The 15,971-nt window shown below is 54.7% G+C and overlaps 1 protein-coding gene across 14 annotated transcripts in view; it reads left to right on the forward strand.

The window, feature by feature from the left end:
• The window catches only part of PLEKHA7 (pleckstrin homology domain containing A7), a 273,292-nt gene that overhangs the window by 131,756 nt on the left and 125,565 nt on the right, over nucleotides 1-15,971 (forward strand). For all 14 annotated transcript variants that reach the window (XM_069738520.1, XM_069738522.1, XM_069738521.1 and 11 more), the window contains 3 exons: nucleotides 1,657-2,247; nucleotides 11,680-12,163; nucleotides 12,510-12,596. In XM_069738520.1, the coding sequence (XP_069594621.1) occupies nucleotides 1,657-2,247; nucleotides 11,680-12,163; nucleotides 12,510-12,596 (1,162 nt within the window). The remainder of the gene's footprint in view (nucleotides 1-1,656; nucleotides 2,248-11,679; nucleotides 12,164-12,509; nucleotides 12,597-15,971) is intronic.

Raw genomic sequence — 15,971 nt, forward strand, 5'->3', positions numbered from 1 at the left:
TGCCCCGTCACTCCTGCAGGAAGCTGTGCAGCCCCCGGTATCAGTCCTTACTGCCCCGTCACTCCTGCAGGAAGCTGTGCGGCCCCCGGTATCAGTCCTTACTGCCCCGTCACACCTGCAGGAAGCTGTGCAGCCCCCGGTATCAGTCCTTACTGCCCCGTCACTCCTGCAGGAAGCTGTGCAGCCCCCCGGTATCAGTCCTTACTGCCCCGTCACACCTGCAGGAAGCTGTGCAGCCCCCCGGTATCAGTCCTTACTGCCCCGTCACTCCTGCAGGAAGCTGTGCAGCCCCCCGGTATCAGTCCTTACTGCCCCGTCACTCCTGCAGGAAGCTGTGCAGCCCCCCGGTATCAGTCCTTACTGCCCCGTCACTCCTGCAGGAAGCTGTGCGGCCCCCGGTATCAGTCCTTACTGCCCCGTCACACCTGCAGGAAGCTGTGCAGCCCCCCGGTATCAGTCCTTACTGCCCCGTCACTCCTGCAGGAAGCTGTGCAGCCCCCGGTATCAGTCCTTACTGCCCCGTCACACCTGCAGGAAGCTGTGCAGCCCCCGGTATCAGTCCTTACTGCCCCGTCACTCCTGCAGGAAGCTGTGCAGCCCCCGGTATCAGTCCTTACTGCCCCGTCACACCTGCAGGAAGCTGTGCGGCCCCCGGTATCAGTCCTTACTGCCCCGTCACACCTGCAGGAAGCTGTGCAGCCCCCGGTATCAGTCCTTACTGCCCCGTCACACCTGCAGGAAGCTGTGCAGCCCCCGGTATCAGTCCTTACTGCCCCGTCACTCCTGCAGGAAGCTGTGCAGCCCCCGGTATCAGTCCTTACTGCCCCGTCACACCTGCAGGAAGCTGTGCGGCCCCCGGTATCAGTCCTTACTGCCCCGTCACTCCTGCAGGAAGCTGTGCAGCCCCCGGTATCAGTCCTTACTGCCCCGTCACACCTGCAGGAAGCTGTGCAGCCCCCGGTATCAGTCCTTACTGCCCCGTCACACCTGCAGGAAGCTGTGCAGCCCCCGGTATCAGTCCTTACTGCCCCGTCACACCTGCAGGAAGCTGTGCAGCCCCCGGTATCAGTCCTTACTGCCCCGTCACACCTGCGGGAAGCTGTGCAGCCCCCCGGTATCAGTCCTTACTGCCCCGTCACTCCTGCAGGAAGCTGTGCAGCCCCCCGGTATCAGTCCTTACTGCCCCGTCACACCTGCAGGAAGCTGTGCAGCCCCCGGTATCAGTCCTTACTGCCCCGTCACACCTGCAGGAAGCTGTGCAGCCCCCGGTATCAGTCCTTACTGCCCCGTCACACCTGCAGGAAGCTGTGCAGCCCCCGGTATCAGTCCTTACTGCCCCGTCACACCTGCAGGAAGCTGTGCAGCCCCCGGTATCAGTCCTTGCCCTCCGCTGCTTTCTGACTTCCCTCCGGACTTTTGTTTGCTTTGGTCCCGGTGACATTGCCCGCGCGCTGCTGTCACCGGCTCTCCACCCTCCGCAGTCAGGGACGCGTCCATAGATTGTCCTGAGCTCAGCAGTAATGAGGATGACGATGTGTCAGGACGCTGATCGCCTGCAGTCCCCGGCCCCTGCCGCACACCGCTGCCTCCGCCATGCCACCCCTAGGCCAGGCAGCGCGTCTGTGCCATCAGCTTCATCTGAGCTGTTTCTTGCAGGGAGCTTGTGGACATGGAGTGGCCGCCATCACCGGAGAATGAGCACATCGAATCCTTCACAGATTATGCAAAACCCGAAGAAATCCAGGCACAAAGCGGAAATCAGCGGCCAGCGGAGCCGAGGCGAAGCTCTGCAGAGGAGGCTCCGCACAGAGACACGGGGGGCAAGGGGCGCTGCCAGGATACTAGTGAGAGGGGCAAAGAGCGGAGTATGGGGGACAAGCACCAAGGTCTGCAGTCCCGAGACCCCAGCGCCCAAGACGGCTACGTCGCCCACCAGAACACCCTCAATTCTAATGGAGGAAAGGGCACAACCTCCCTCCTGTCCAACGGCCGGCCCTCGGCATTCACAGACTTCTCCAAGTCCTACAGACCCCAAGTGTCACAGACGCCTCAGCCCCAGATCATTGAGAGAAATGGGACCCTCCCCCCCTCCTTCCGGGTGAGCGCCGGACCCCACGAGCAAAACGGGACCGACCCCTATAAAAGACGCTTTCCTGCAGCCACAAATCCTGAGCAACAAGTGCAGAGGAAGAGTGTGATGGGCCAGGTGGAGCAGTGGGTAAAGGTACAGAAGGGAGAGGGGAAAAGGTAAGCCGATCTCTGTGCTCCCCCACACGTCTCACATGGTATAATCAATGCAGACCCCCGGGGAGGGAATGGAGGGGCTGTGACACCCCACTCATCACTGCCGTGTGGATCTGTACAGCTGACATCAGTGAATTGATGGTTGACAGGAACGTCAGCCCAGTGACCCCCCCGTATACCCCGTGATAGAGGGGGGTCCGCCGCGGTAACCCACCCATCACAGCCTGCGAGAACTTCTCTGAAAATACAGGAGCACGTTCAGGAGTCCGCACAAAAAGTGACATTTATGACAATGGCGCCACCTGCTGTTCACACTGCGACAGTGCAGGACACAAAATCCATAGATATGTGGTCAACAGGCAACTGGTCCAGGAGTTACCAATATAGCCCCCCGTTATACAGAGGATAACCCAAAGCCTCTGCCAGGCCCTAATGTCTGACAACTCCACCTATCACTGCTGACAACCTGCCTGTATACGTGAGATTACCAGCCCCGCCCCCGGTGATGACATCACTGATATGAGACCACACCCCTTATACTGCAGCCCCGCCCCTCATCTATCACTGCTGACAACCTGCCTGTATACATGTGAGAGGTTATCGGCCCCGCCCCCGGTGATGACATCACTGATATGAGACCGCGCCCCTTATACTCCAGCCCCGCCCCTCATCTATCACTGCTGACAACCTGCCTGTATACATGAGATTACCAGCCCCGCCCCCGGTGATGACATCACTGATATAATGATGAGACCACGCCCCTTATACTCCAGCCCCGCCCCTCTATCACTGCTGACAACCTGCCTGTATACATGTGAGAGGTTATCGGCCCCGCCCCCGGTGATGACATCACTGATATAATGATGAGACCACGCCCCTTATACTCCAGCCCCGCCCCTCATCTATCACTGCTGACAGCCTGCCTGTATATATGTGAGAGGTTATCAGCCACGCCCCCGGTGATGACATCACTGATATAATGATGAGACCACGCCCCTTATACTCCAGCCCCGCCCCTCATCTATCACTGCTGACAACCTGCCTGTATACATGTGAGAGGTTATCGGCCCCGCCCCCGGTGATGACATCACTGATATAATGATGAGACCACGCCCCTTATACTCCAGCCCCGCCCCTCATCTATCACTGCTGACAACCTGCCTGTATACATGTGAGAGGTTATCGGCCCCGCCCCCAGTGATGACATCACTGATATGAGACCACGCCCCTTATACTCCAGCCCCGCCCCCTCATCTATCACTGCTGACAACCTGCCTGTATACATGTGAGAGGATATCAGCCCCGCCCCGGTGATGACATCACTGATATGAGACCACGCCCCTTATACTCCAGCCCCGCCCCTCATCTATCACTGCTGACAACCTGCCTGTATACATGTGAGAGGTTATCAGCCCCGCCCCCGGTGATGACATCACTGATATAATGCTGAGACCACACCCCTTATACTCCAGCCCCGCCCCTCATCTATCACTGCTGACAACCTGCCTGTATACATGTGAGAGGTTATCAGCCCCGCCCCCGGTGATGACATCACTGATATAATGATGAGACCACGCCCCTTATACTCCAGCCCCGCCCCTCATCTATCACTGCTGACAACCTGCCTGTATACATGTGAGAGGTTATCAGCCCCGCCCCGGTGATGACATCACTGATATAATGATGAGACCACACCCCTTATACTCCAGCCCCGCCCCCCATCTATCACTGCTGACAACCTGCCTGTATACATGAGATTACCAGCCCCGCCCCCGGTGATGACATCACTGATATAATGATGAGACCACGCCCCTTATACTGCAGCCCCGCCCCTCATCTATCACTGCTGACAACCTGCCTGTATACATGAGATTACCAGCCCCGCCCCCGGTGATGACATCACTGATATAATGATGAGACCACGCCCCTTATACTCCAGCCCCGCCCCTCATCTATCACTGCTGACAACCTGCCTGTATACATGAGATTACCAGCCCCGCCCCCGGTGATGACATCACTGATATAATGATGAGACCACGCCCCTTATACTGCAGCCCCGCCCCTCATCTATCACTGCTGACAACCTGCCTGTATACATGTGAGAGGTTATCAGCCCCGCCCCCGGTGATGACATCACTGATATAATGATGAGACCACGCCCCTTATACTCCAGCCCCGCCCCTCATCTATCACTGCTGACAACCTGCCTGTATACATGTGAGAGGTTATCAGCCCCGCCCCCGGTGATGACATCACTGATATAATGATGAGACCACACCCCTTATACTCCAGCCCCGCCCCTCATCTATCACTGCTGACACCCTGCCTGTATACATGTGAGAGGATATCAGCCCCGCCCCCGGTGATGACATCACTGATATAATGACGAGACCACGCCCCTTATATTCCAGCCCCGCCCCTCATCTATCACTGCTGACAACCTGCCTGTATACATGAGATTACCAGCCCCGCCCCCGGTGATGACATCACTGATATAATGACGAGACCACGCCCCTTATATTCCAGCCCCGCCCCTCATCTATCACTGCTGACAACCTGCCTGTATACATGTGAGAGGATATCAGCCCCGCCCCCGGTGATGACATCACTGATATAATGATGAGACCACGCCCCTTATACTCCAGCCCCGCCCCTCATCTATCACTGCTGACAACCTGCCTGTATACATGTGAGAGGTTATCGGCCCCGCCCCCGGTGATGACATCACTGATATAATGATGAGACCACACCCCTTATACTCCAGCCCCGCCCCTCATCTATCACTGCTGACAACCTGCCTGTATACATGTGAGAGGTTATCAGCCCCGCCCCCGGTGATGACATCACTGATATAATGACGAGACCACGCCCCTTATATTCCAGCCCCGCCCCTCATCTATCACTGCTGACAACCTGCCTGTATACATGTGAGAGGATATCAGCCCCGCCCCCGGTGATGACATCACTGATATAATGATGAGACCACACCCCTTATACTCCAGCCCCGCCCCTCATCTATCACTGCTGACAACCTGCCTGTATACATGTGAGAGGTTATCAGCCCCGCCCCCGGTGATGACATCACTGATATAATGATGAGACCACACCCCTTATACTCCAGCCCCGCCCCTCATCTATCACTGCTGACAACCTGCCTGTATATATGTGAGAGGTTATCGGCCCCGCCCCCGGTGATGACATCACTGATATAATGATGAGACCACGCCCCTTATACTCCAGCCCCGCCCCTCATCTATCACTGCTGACAACCTGCCTGTATACATGAGATTACCAGCCCCGCCCCCGGTGATGACATCACTGATATAATGATGAGACCACGCCCCTTATACTCCAGCCCCGCCCCTCATCTATCACTGCTGACAACCTGCCTGTATACATGTGAGAGGTTATCAGCCCCGCCCCCGGTGATGACATCACTGATATAATGATGAGACCACGCCCCTTATACTGCAGCCCCGCCCCTCATCTATCACTGCTGACAACCTGCCTGTATACATGTGAGAGGTTATCGGCCCCGCCCCCGGTGATGACATCACTGATATAATGATGAGACCACACCCCTTATACTCCAGCCCCGCCCCTCATCTATCACTGCTGACAACCTGCCTGTATATATGTGAGAGGTTATCGGCCCCGCCCCCGGTGATGACATCACTGATATAATGATGAGACCATGCCCCTTATACTCCAGCCCCGCCCCTCATCTATCACTGCTGACAACCTGCCTGTATACATGTGAGAGGTTATTAGCCCCGCCCCCGGTGATGACATCACTGATATAATGATGAGACCACACCCCTTATACTCCAGCCCCGCCCCTCATCTATCACTGCTGACACCCTGCCTGTATATATGTGAGAGGTTATCAGCCCCGCCCCGGTGATGACATCACTGATATAATGATGAGACCACACCCCTTATACTCCAGCCCCGCCCCTCATCTATCACTGCTGACACCCTGCCTGTATATATGTGAGAGGTTATCAGCCACGCCCCCGGTGATGACATCACTGATATAATGATGAGACCACACCCCTTATACTCCAGCCCCGCCCCTCATCTATCACTGCTGACACCCTGCCTGTGTATATGTGAGAGGTTATCGGCCCCGCCCCCGGTGATGACATCACTGATATAATGAGACCACGCCCCTTATACTAAAGCCCCGCCCCTCATCTATCACTGCTGACAGCCTGCCTGTATACATGAGATTACCAGCCCCGCCCCCAGTGATGACATCACTGATATAATGATGAGACCACGCCCCTTATACTCCAGCCCCGCCCCCCATCTATCACTGCTGACAACCTGCCTGTATACATGAGATTACCAGCCCCGCCCCCGGTGATGACATCACTGATATGAGACCACACCCCTTATACTGCAGCCCCGCCCCTCATCTATCACCGCTGACAACCTGCCTGTATACATGTGAGAGGTTATCGGCCCCGCCCCCGGTGATGACATCACTGATATAATGATGAGACCACGCCCCTTATACTCCAGCCCCGCCCCTCATCTATCACCGCTGACAACCTGCCTGTATACATGTGAGAGGTTATCGGCCCCGCCCCCGGTGATGACATCACTGATATAATGATGAGACCACGCCCCTTATACTCCAGCCACGCCCCTCATCTATCACTGCTGACAACCTGCCTGTATACATGTGAGAGGTTATCAGCCCCGCCCCCGGTGATGACATCACTGATATGATGAGACCACACCCCTTATATTCCAGGCCCGCCCCTCATCTATCACTGCTGACAACCTGCCTGTATACATGTGAGAGGTTACCAGCCCCGCCCCGGTGATGACATCACTGATATAATGATGAGACCACGCCCCTTATACTCCAGCCCCGCCCCTCATCTATCACTGCTGACAACCTGCCTGTATACATGTGAGAGGTTATCAGCCCCGCCCCGGTGATGACATCACTGGTATAATGATGAGACCACACCCCTTATACTCCAGCCCCGCCCCTCATCTATCACTGCTGACAACCTGCCTGTATATATGTGAGAGGATATCGGCCCCGCCCCCGGTGATGACATCACTGATATAATGATGAGACCACACCCCTTATACTCCAGCCCCGCCCCTCATCTATCACTGCTGACAACCTGCCTGTATACATGAGATTACCAGCCCCGCCCCCGGTGATGACATCACTGATATAATGATGAGACCACGCCCCTTATACTCCAGCCCCGCCCCTCATCTATCACTGCTGACAACCTGCCTGTATACATGTGAGAGGATATCAGCCCCGCCCCCGGTGATGACATCACTGATATAATGATGAGACCACACCCCTTATACTCCAGCCCCGCCCCTCATCTATCACTGCTGACAACCTGCCTGTATACATGTGAGAGGTTATCAGCCCCGCCCCCGGTGATGACATCACTGATATGAGACCACGCCCCTTATACTCCAGCCCCGCCCCTCATCTATCACTGCTGACAACCTGCCTGTATACATGTGAGAGGTTATCAGCCCCGCCCCCGGTGATGACATCACTGATATAATGCTGAGACCACGCCCCTTATACTCCAGCCCCGCCCCTCATCTATCACTGCTGACAACCTGCCTGTATATATGTGAGAGGATATCGGCCCCGCCCCCGGTGATGACATCACTGATATAATGATGAGACCACACCCCTTATACTCCAGCCCCGCCCCTCATCTATCACTGCTGACAACCTGCCTGTATACATGTGAGAGGTTATTAGCCCCGCCCCCGGTGATGACATCACTGATATAATGATGAGACCACGCCCCTTATACTCCAGCCCCGCCCCTCATCTATCACTGCTGACAACCTGCCTGTATACATGTGAGAGGATATCAGCCCCGCCCCCGGTGATGACATCACTGATATAATGATGAGACCACACCCCTTATACTCCAGCCCCGCCCCTCATCTATCACTGCTGACAACCTGCCTGTATACATGTGAGAGGATATCAGCCCCGCCCCCGGTGATGACATCACTGATATAATGATGAGACCACACCCCTTATACTCCAGCCCCGCCCCTCATCTATCACTGCTGACAACCTGCCTGTATACATGTGAGAGGTTATCAGCCCCGCCCCCGGTGATGACATCACTGATATGAGACCACGCCCCTTATACTCCAGCCCCGCCCCTCATCTATCACTGCTGACAACCTGCCTGTATACATGTGAGAGGTTATCAGCCCCGCCCCCGGTGATGACATCACTGATATAATGCTGAGACCACGCCCCTTATACTCCAGCCCCGCCCCTCATCTATCACTGCTGACAACCTGCCTGTATATATGTGAGAGGATATCGGCCCCGCCCCCGGTGATGACATCACTGATATAATGATGAGACCACACCCCTTATACTCCAGCCCCGCCCCTCATCTATCACTGCTGACAACCTGCCTGTATACATGTGAGAGGTTATCAGCCCCGCCCCGGTGATGACATCACTGATATAATGATGAGACCACACCCCTTATACTCCAGCCCCGCCCCTCATCTATCACTGCTGACAACCTGCCTGTATACATGTGAGAGGTTATCAGCCCCGCCCCGGTGATGACATCACTGATATGAGACCACGCCCCTTATACTCCAGCCCCGCCCCTCATCTATCACTGCTGACAACCTGCCTGTATACATGTGAGAGGTTATCAGCCCCGCCCCCGGTGATGACATCACTGATATGAGACCACGCCCCTTATACTCCAGCCCCGCCCCTCATCTATCACTGCTGACAACCTGCCTGTATACATGTGAGAGGTTATCAGCCCCGCCCCCGGTGATGACATCACTGATATAATGCTGAGACCACGCCCCTTATACTCCAGCCCCGCCCCTCATCTATCACTGCTGACAACCTGCCTGTATACATGTGAGAGGTTATCAGCCCCGCCCCGGTGATGACATCACTGATATAATGATGAGACCACACCCCTTATACTCCAGCCCCGCCCCTCATCTATCACTGCTGACAACCTGCCTGTATACATGTGAGAGGTTATCAGCCCCGCCCCCGGTGATGACATCACTGATATAATGATGAGACCACACCCCTTATACTCCAGCCCCGCCCCTCATCTATCACTGCTGACAACCTGCCTGTATACATGTGAGAGGTTATCAGCCCCGCCCCGGTGATGACATCACTGATATAATGATGAGACCACACCCCTTATACTCCAGCCCCGCCCCTCATCTATCACTGCTGACAACCTGCCTGTATACATGTGAGAGGTTATCAGCCCCGCCCCGGTGATGACATCACTGATATAATGATGAGACCACACCCCTTATACTCCAGCCCCGCCCCTCATCTATCACTGCTGACAACCTGCCTGTATACATGTGAGAGGATATCAGCCCCGCCCCCGGTGATGACATCACTGATATAATGATGAGACCACACCCCTTATACTCCAGCCCCGCCCCTCATCTATCACTGCTGACAACCTGCCTGTATACATGTGAGAGGTTATCAGCCCCGCCCCGGTGATGACATCACTGATATAATGATGAGACCACACCCCTTATACTCCAGCCCCGCCCCTCATCTATCACTGCTGACAACCTGCCTGTATACATGTGAGAGGTTATCGGCCCCGCCCCCGGTGATGACATCACTGATGTGAGACCACACCCCTTATACTCCAGCCCCACCCCTCATCTATCACTGCTGACAACCTGCCTGTATACATGTGAGAGGATATCAGCCCCGCCCCCGGTGATGACATCACTGATATAATGATGAGACCACGCCCCTTATACTCCAGCCACGCCCCTCATCTATCACTGCTGACAACCTGCCTGTATATATGTGAGAGGTTATCAGCCCCGCCCCCGGTGATGACATCACTGATATAATGATGAGACCACGCCCCTTATACTCCAGCCACGCCCCTCATCTATCACTGCTGACAACCTGCCTGTATATATGTGAGAGGATATCGGCCCCGCCCCCGGTGATGACATCACTGATATAATGATGAGACCACACCCCTTATACTCCAGCCCCGCCCCTCATCTATCACTGCTGACAACCTGCCTGTATACATGTGAGAGGTTATTAGCCCCGCCCCCGGTGATGACATCACTGATATAATGATGAGACCACGCCCCTTATACTCCAGCCCCGCCCCTCATCTATCACTGCTGACAACCTGCCTGTATACATGTGAGAGGATATCGGCCCCGCCCCCGGTGATGACATCACTGATATAATGATGAGACCACACCCCTTATACTCCAGCCCCGCCCCTCATCTATCACTGCTGACAACCTGCCTGTATACATGTGAGAGGATATCAGCCCCGCCCCCGGTGATGACATCACTGATATAATGCTGAGACCACACCCCTTATATTCCAGCCCCGCCCCTCATCTATCACTGCTGACAACCTGCCTGTATACATGTGAGAGGTTATCGGCCCCGCCCCCGGTGATGACATCACTGATATGAGACCACACCCCTTATACTCCAGCCCCGCCCCTCATCTATCACTGCTGACAACCTGCCTGTATACATGTGAGAGGATATCAGCCCCGCCCCCGGTGATGACATCACTGATATAATGATGAGACCACGCCCCTTATACTCCAGCCACGCCCCTCATCTATCACTGCTGACAACCTGCCTGTATATATGTGAGAGGTTATCAGCCCCGCCCCGGTGATGACATCACTGATATGAGACCACACCCCTTATACTGCAGCCCCGCCCCTCATCTATCACTGCTGACAACCTGCCTGTATACATGTGAGAGGATATCAGCCCCGCCCCTGGTGATGACATCACTGATATAATGATGAGACCACACCCCTTATACTCCAGCCCCGCCCCTCATCTATCACTGCTGACAACCTGCCTGTATACATGTGAGAGGATATCGGCCCCGCCCCCGGTGATGACATCACTGATATAATGATGAGACCACGCCCCTTATACTCCAGCCCCGCCCCTCATCTATCACTGCTGACAACCTGCCTGTATATATGTGAGAGGTTATCAGCCACGCCCCCGGTGATGACATCACTGATATAATGATGAGACCACGCCCCTTATACTCCAGCCCCGCCCCTCATCTATCACTGCTGACAGCCTGCCTGTATACATGTGAGAGGATATCAGCCCCGCCCCCGGTGATGACATCACTGATATAATGATGAGACCACGCCCCTTATACTCCAGCCCCGCCCCTCATCTATCACTGCTGACATCCTGCCTGTATACATGTGAGAGGATATCAGCCCCGCCCCCGGTGATGACATCACTGATATGAGACCACGCCCCTTATACTCCAGCCCCGCCCCGGTGATGACATCACTGATGTAATGATGAGACCCCGCCCCCGTGATGACATCACTGGCGCACTGACCCTGCTCTTCTCCCCCCAGTGCCGGCGCTGAGCTCCCCCTCCCCCGCTCGGAGCGGTACCAGACGTTGCCTAGGACCAGCCGGCAGCACTCGAGTGTGTCGCCTCCTCCTGGACGAAACTTGCCATGTGACTACAAATATGCCCAGGACCGGGTCAGCCACCTGAAGATGTCCAGCCAGGAGCGTCAGGCCACCAAGGACGGCATGGTGTGGCAGCTGTACGAGTGGCAGCAGAGGCAGCAGTTCAAACATGGCAGCCCGACCGGACAGATGTACGTGGGCCCCCTGGAGGAGCGATCCCGAGCCAAGAGCTTGTTGGACGTCCCGCGATCTGTGTCTGTCCCTCCTTCTCCCACCGATCTCCCACCACCGGCTCCTCCAAAGCTCTTTCCTCTACGGAGACCCCACACTCCAGCAGAGCGGCTCACGGTGCGACCGGAGGACAGTCCGACCGACGTCCCCTTCACGGGGTCTCCTCAGAAGACGCGGGTCCATTCTGTAAAGGTAATGACCACTAGATGTTCATGTACTGGGGTCCATCATCTGCGGTGACCCCGCTGTGTGGCCCTGCGCTGGTACTGGGGTCCTTCCTCTGCGGTGACCCCGCTGTGTGGCCCTGCACTGGTACTGGGGTCCTTCCTCCGCGGTGACCCCTCTGCGCAGCCCTGCACTGGTACTGGGGTCCATCATCTGCGGTGACCCCGCTGTGTGGCCCTGCACTGGTACTGGGGTCCTTCCTCCGCGGTGACCCCCTGTTCGGTCATGAGGGTCCCTAGCATCAGGCGCTGTGCAGGGGTCCTGTCTGGTACTGGGGGGTCCTGATTTTGTCTTGTCTTTTCCTTTCTTCCAGCCCTCGGCCTATGGGAGCCGCCGCTCCGTGCCCTCCGCGGGGTACATGACGCACACTGTAAGTGCCCCCAGTTTACATGGCCAGTCGGTAAGAACTTTTCCTCATCATCTTATTTTGCCATTTTGTATTTTCTGTCGAAAACAAGAGATAAAAAGAACAATGTAAAATGTGCTGGTGACGCCTGCCCTGCAGTGACCCCGCGCGCCCCCTCCTCCATTACCGAGAGCTCCAAGGCCTGTGGCCCCGTGGTCCTCAGGAGCCACGACCTGCACATGTGTGGACTCACGTGTGCCACCAGCACCTGAAATTACACTATGGCCAAAATAATGCCGCCATTGCATGCTCGCTCTGCAGCACGGCCTCCACGGTCTGCAGCACGGCCTCCACGGTCTGCAGCACGGCCTCCACGGTCTGCAGCACGGCCTCCACGGTCTGCAGCACGGCCTCCACGGTCTGCAGCACGGCCTCCACGGTCTGCAGCACGGCCTCCACGGTCTGCAGCACGGCCTCCACGGTCTGCAGCACATCTCAACTGTTGTAAGACTACAACTCCTAGCAAGTGCTGATGCCTTGCTGGGAGTTGTAGTTTTACAATCTCCAGCCTGAAGACTGCTTTTCTGGTCCGCCGCCATCCTCAGCAGCTGGCAGAGCTCGCCCCACCCTCATCACTGGGCGTGTAGATGCCGTCCATAGGGGCGATGCTGGTAATCACCCATGCGGGCTCCTCTCTCCCGGTGACGCTTTGTGCCTCACAGGAGCCAGAGATGCCGCTCGTCTCGTCATCACGTACTCTGCAGCGCTCTGTGCTCCGCCATACTACCCATCGTATGCACTGAGCCTGTGCGGCGGTCTGCCGGCCCGGATGGAGGTGTGCTGTCTGACAGGGAACGTGCCATCAGCTTTGCTGACATTTTCTGTACTGAGAAGCCCAACATCAGCTGCATGCCTCCACTGTCGTGTGTGAACAGAGGACGTGTGACCGGCCAGACACTATAATGGTGTGGACATATAGGTGTGCGCTGTGCGGGTTACTACCAGGGACCTGTAGATGTGCTGGTTATTAGTGGGAACGTATAGATGTGCGGGTTATTAGTGGGGAAATATAGATGTGCTGGTTATTAGTGGGAACATATAGATGTGCTGGTTATTAGTGGGGACATATAGATGTCCGGGTTATTAGTGGGGACATATAGATGTGCGGGTTATTAGTGGGGACATATAGATGTGCGGGTTATTAGTGGGGACATATAGATGTGCGGGTTATTAGTGGGGACATATAGATGTCCGGGTTATTAGTGGGAACGTATAGATGTGCGGGTTATTAGTGGGGACATATAGATGTGCGGGTTATTAGTGGGAACGTATAGATGTCCGGGTTATTAGTGGGAACGTATAGATGTGCGGGTTACTACCAGGGACCTGTAGATGTGCTGGTTATTAGTGGGAACGTATAGATGTGCGGGTTATTAGTGGGGACGTATAGATGTGCGGGTTATTAGTGGGGACATATAGATGTCCGGGTTATTAGTGGGGACGTATAGATGTGCGGGTTATTAGTGGGGACATATAGATGTCCGGGTTATTAGTGGGGAAATATAGATGTGCTGGTTATTAGTGGGGACATATAGATGTCCGGGTTATTAGTGGGAACGTATAGATGTGCTGGTTATTAGTGGGGACATATAGATGTCCGGGTTATTAGTGGGAACGTATAGATGTGCGGGTTATTAGTGGGGACGTATAGATGTGCGGGTTATTAGTGGGGACATATAGATGTCCGGGTTATTAGTGGGGAAATATAGATGTGCGGGTTATTAGTGGGGACGTATAGATGTGCGGGTTATTAGTGGGGACATATAGATGTGCTGGTTATTAGTGGGGACATATAGATGTCCGGGTTATTAGTGGGGACGTATAGATGTGCGGGTTATTAGTGGGGACATATAGATGTGCGGGTTATTAGTGGGAACGTATAGATGTCCGGGTTATTAGTGGGGACGTATAGATGTACGGGTTGTTGCAAGGGTCCTATAAATTTTCCGGGTTATTGTCAGGGACCTATAGATGTGTGGGTTATTGTCAGGGACGTATAGATGTACGGGTTATTGCTGGGGTCCTATAAATGTGCGGGTTGTTACTGTCACGGGGCAGTAATGAGGAGATGAGGAACCTGGGCCCCTGAGCTGCCCCTCAGGCTAGGGGAAGCCCTGTCTTTCCTTAACTTAGAGGTACCCTTGATGGTAGGGAGGCCCAAGTCACCGACGTGTCCCTGTCTCCTGTTAAGCCCTGAGCTAACCCCCACCCCCCACCCCAGGGGGTGAACAACGTAAACTGCACCATGTCACGGATCCCAGGTAGGATACCTTTATCATCTCCACCGCTCACACTAATATGCCATGAACCGGGGTTGTTTGGTTGCCCAGTTCTTTTCTGAAGGGGATTTATCTATATCCCACTTCCCAGTCCCAGTTTGGAACTTGCAGCTCTCTGGCGCCCCCCCTTACCCTCAGGTCAGATTAGGTACTGCACCTAGGGTAATTAGTCGCCTGAAAGGCTGCCTTACTTTGTACTGGCTAATGGGCCCGCTTCATAACTACTCCCACACAGGCGGGCATAATAATTATCAACGCCGTCCGTCGCTACAAAGTCTCCCAAACACACAGGAGAAATCCGCTGCCACCAGCTCCGATTCCATTATTAATAACGGGTCTGGAGCCAACCCAGATTAGTAGCGTATTCACTTCAGAGGACGTGACAGTACATTATAGAGCAAGGAAAAATGAAGCTAGTAATTTTATATATTTTACTCCCAAAAGGTAGGCAGGGTTTACAAAAGTATAAAAAGATATTATAAAAGTAGACAAGTATCGTATGTACAGTACAATTACAAATAAAATGGGATTAAAATTGAAAAACACTTAAAGTTCTTAGTCATTTCATCTCATGGCAGACCATGTGCTGTGGGGGATGGTGTCATGGATCTCACCGGGATCCCACCAATCTGTCATGGTTCACGGGGAGGATACCTTTATCACCACCACCACTCGCACCAATTTGTCATGAACCGGGGTTGTTTAGTTGCCCATGGTTCCTCCTGAAGGGGATTTATCTATATCCCAGTTCCCATCTGGAACTTGCAGCTCTCTGGCTCCCCCCTTACCCTCAGGTTAGTCAGGTTACTGAACCTAGGGTAATTTGTCTCCAGAAAGGCTGCCTGCTATGTACTGGGTATTGGGCACGCTGCAGCGAGGGCGATATAACTACTCCCACACAGGCGGGAACAATAATTATCAACGCTGCCGGTTGCTACAAAGACGCCCAATGGCACAAGACCAAATATGCTGCCACCAGCTCCAATTTTCCAAGTATTATCGTGTCCGGAGCCAACCCAAATCAGTAGCATAATTCACCTCAGAGGACACGACAGTTCGTTATAGAACAAGGAGAGACAAGCTAATAAAT

Source organism: Ranitomeya imitator, chromosome 9 (assembly GCF_032444005.1).
Source record: "Ranitomeya imitator isolate aRanImi1 chromosome 9, aRanImi1.pri, whole genome shotgun sequence".
In the NCBI taxonomy this organism is placed as follows: domain Eukaryota; kingdom Metazoa; phylum Chordata; class Amphibia; order Anura; family Dendrobatidae; genus Ranitomeya; species Ranitomeya imitator.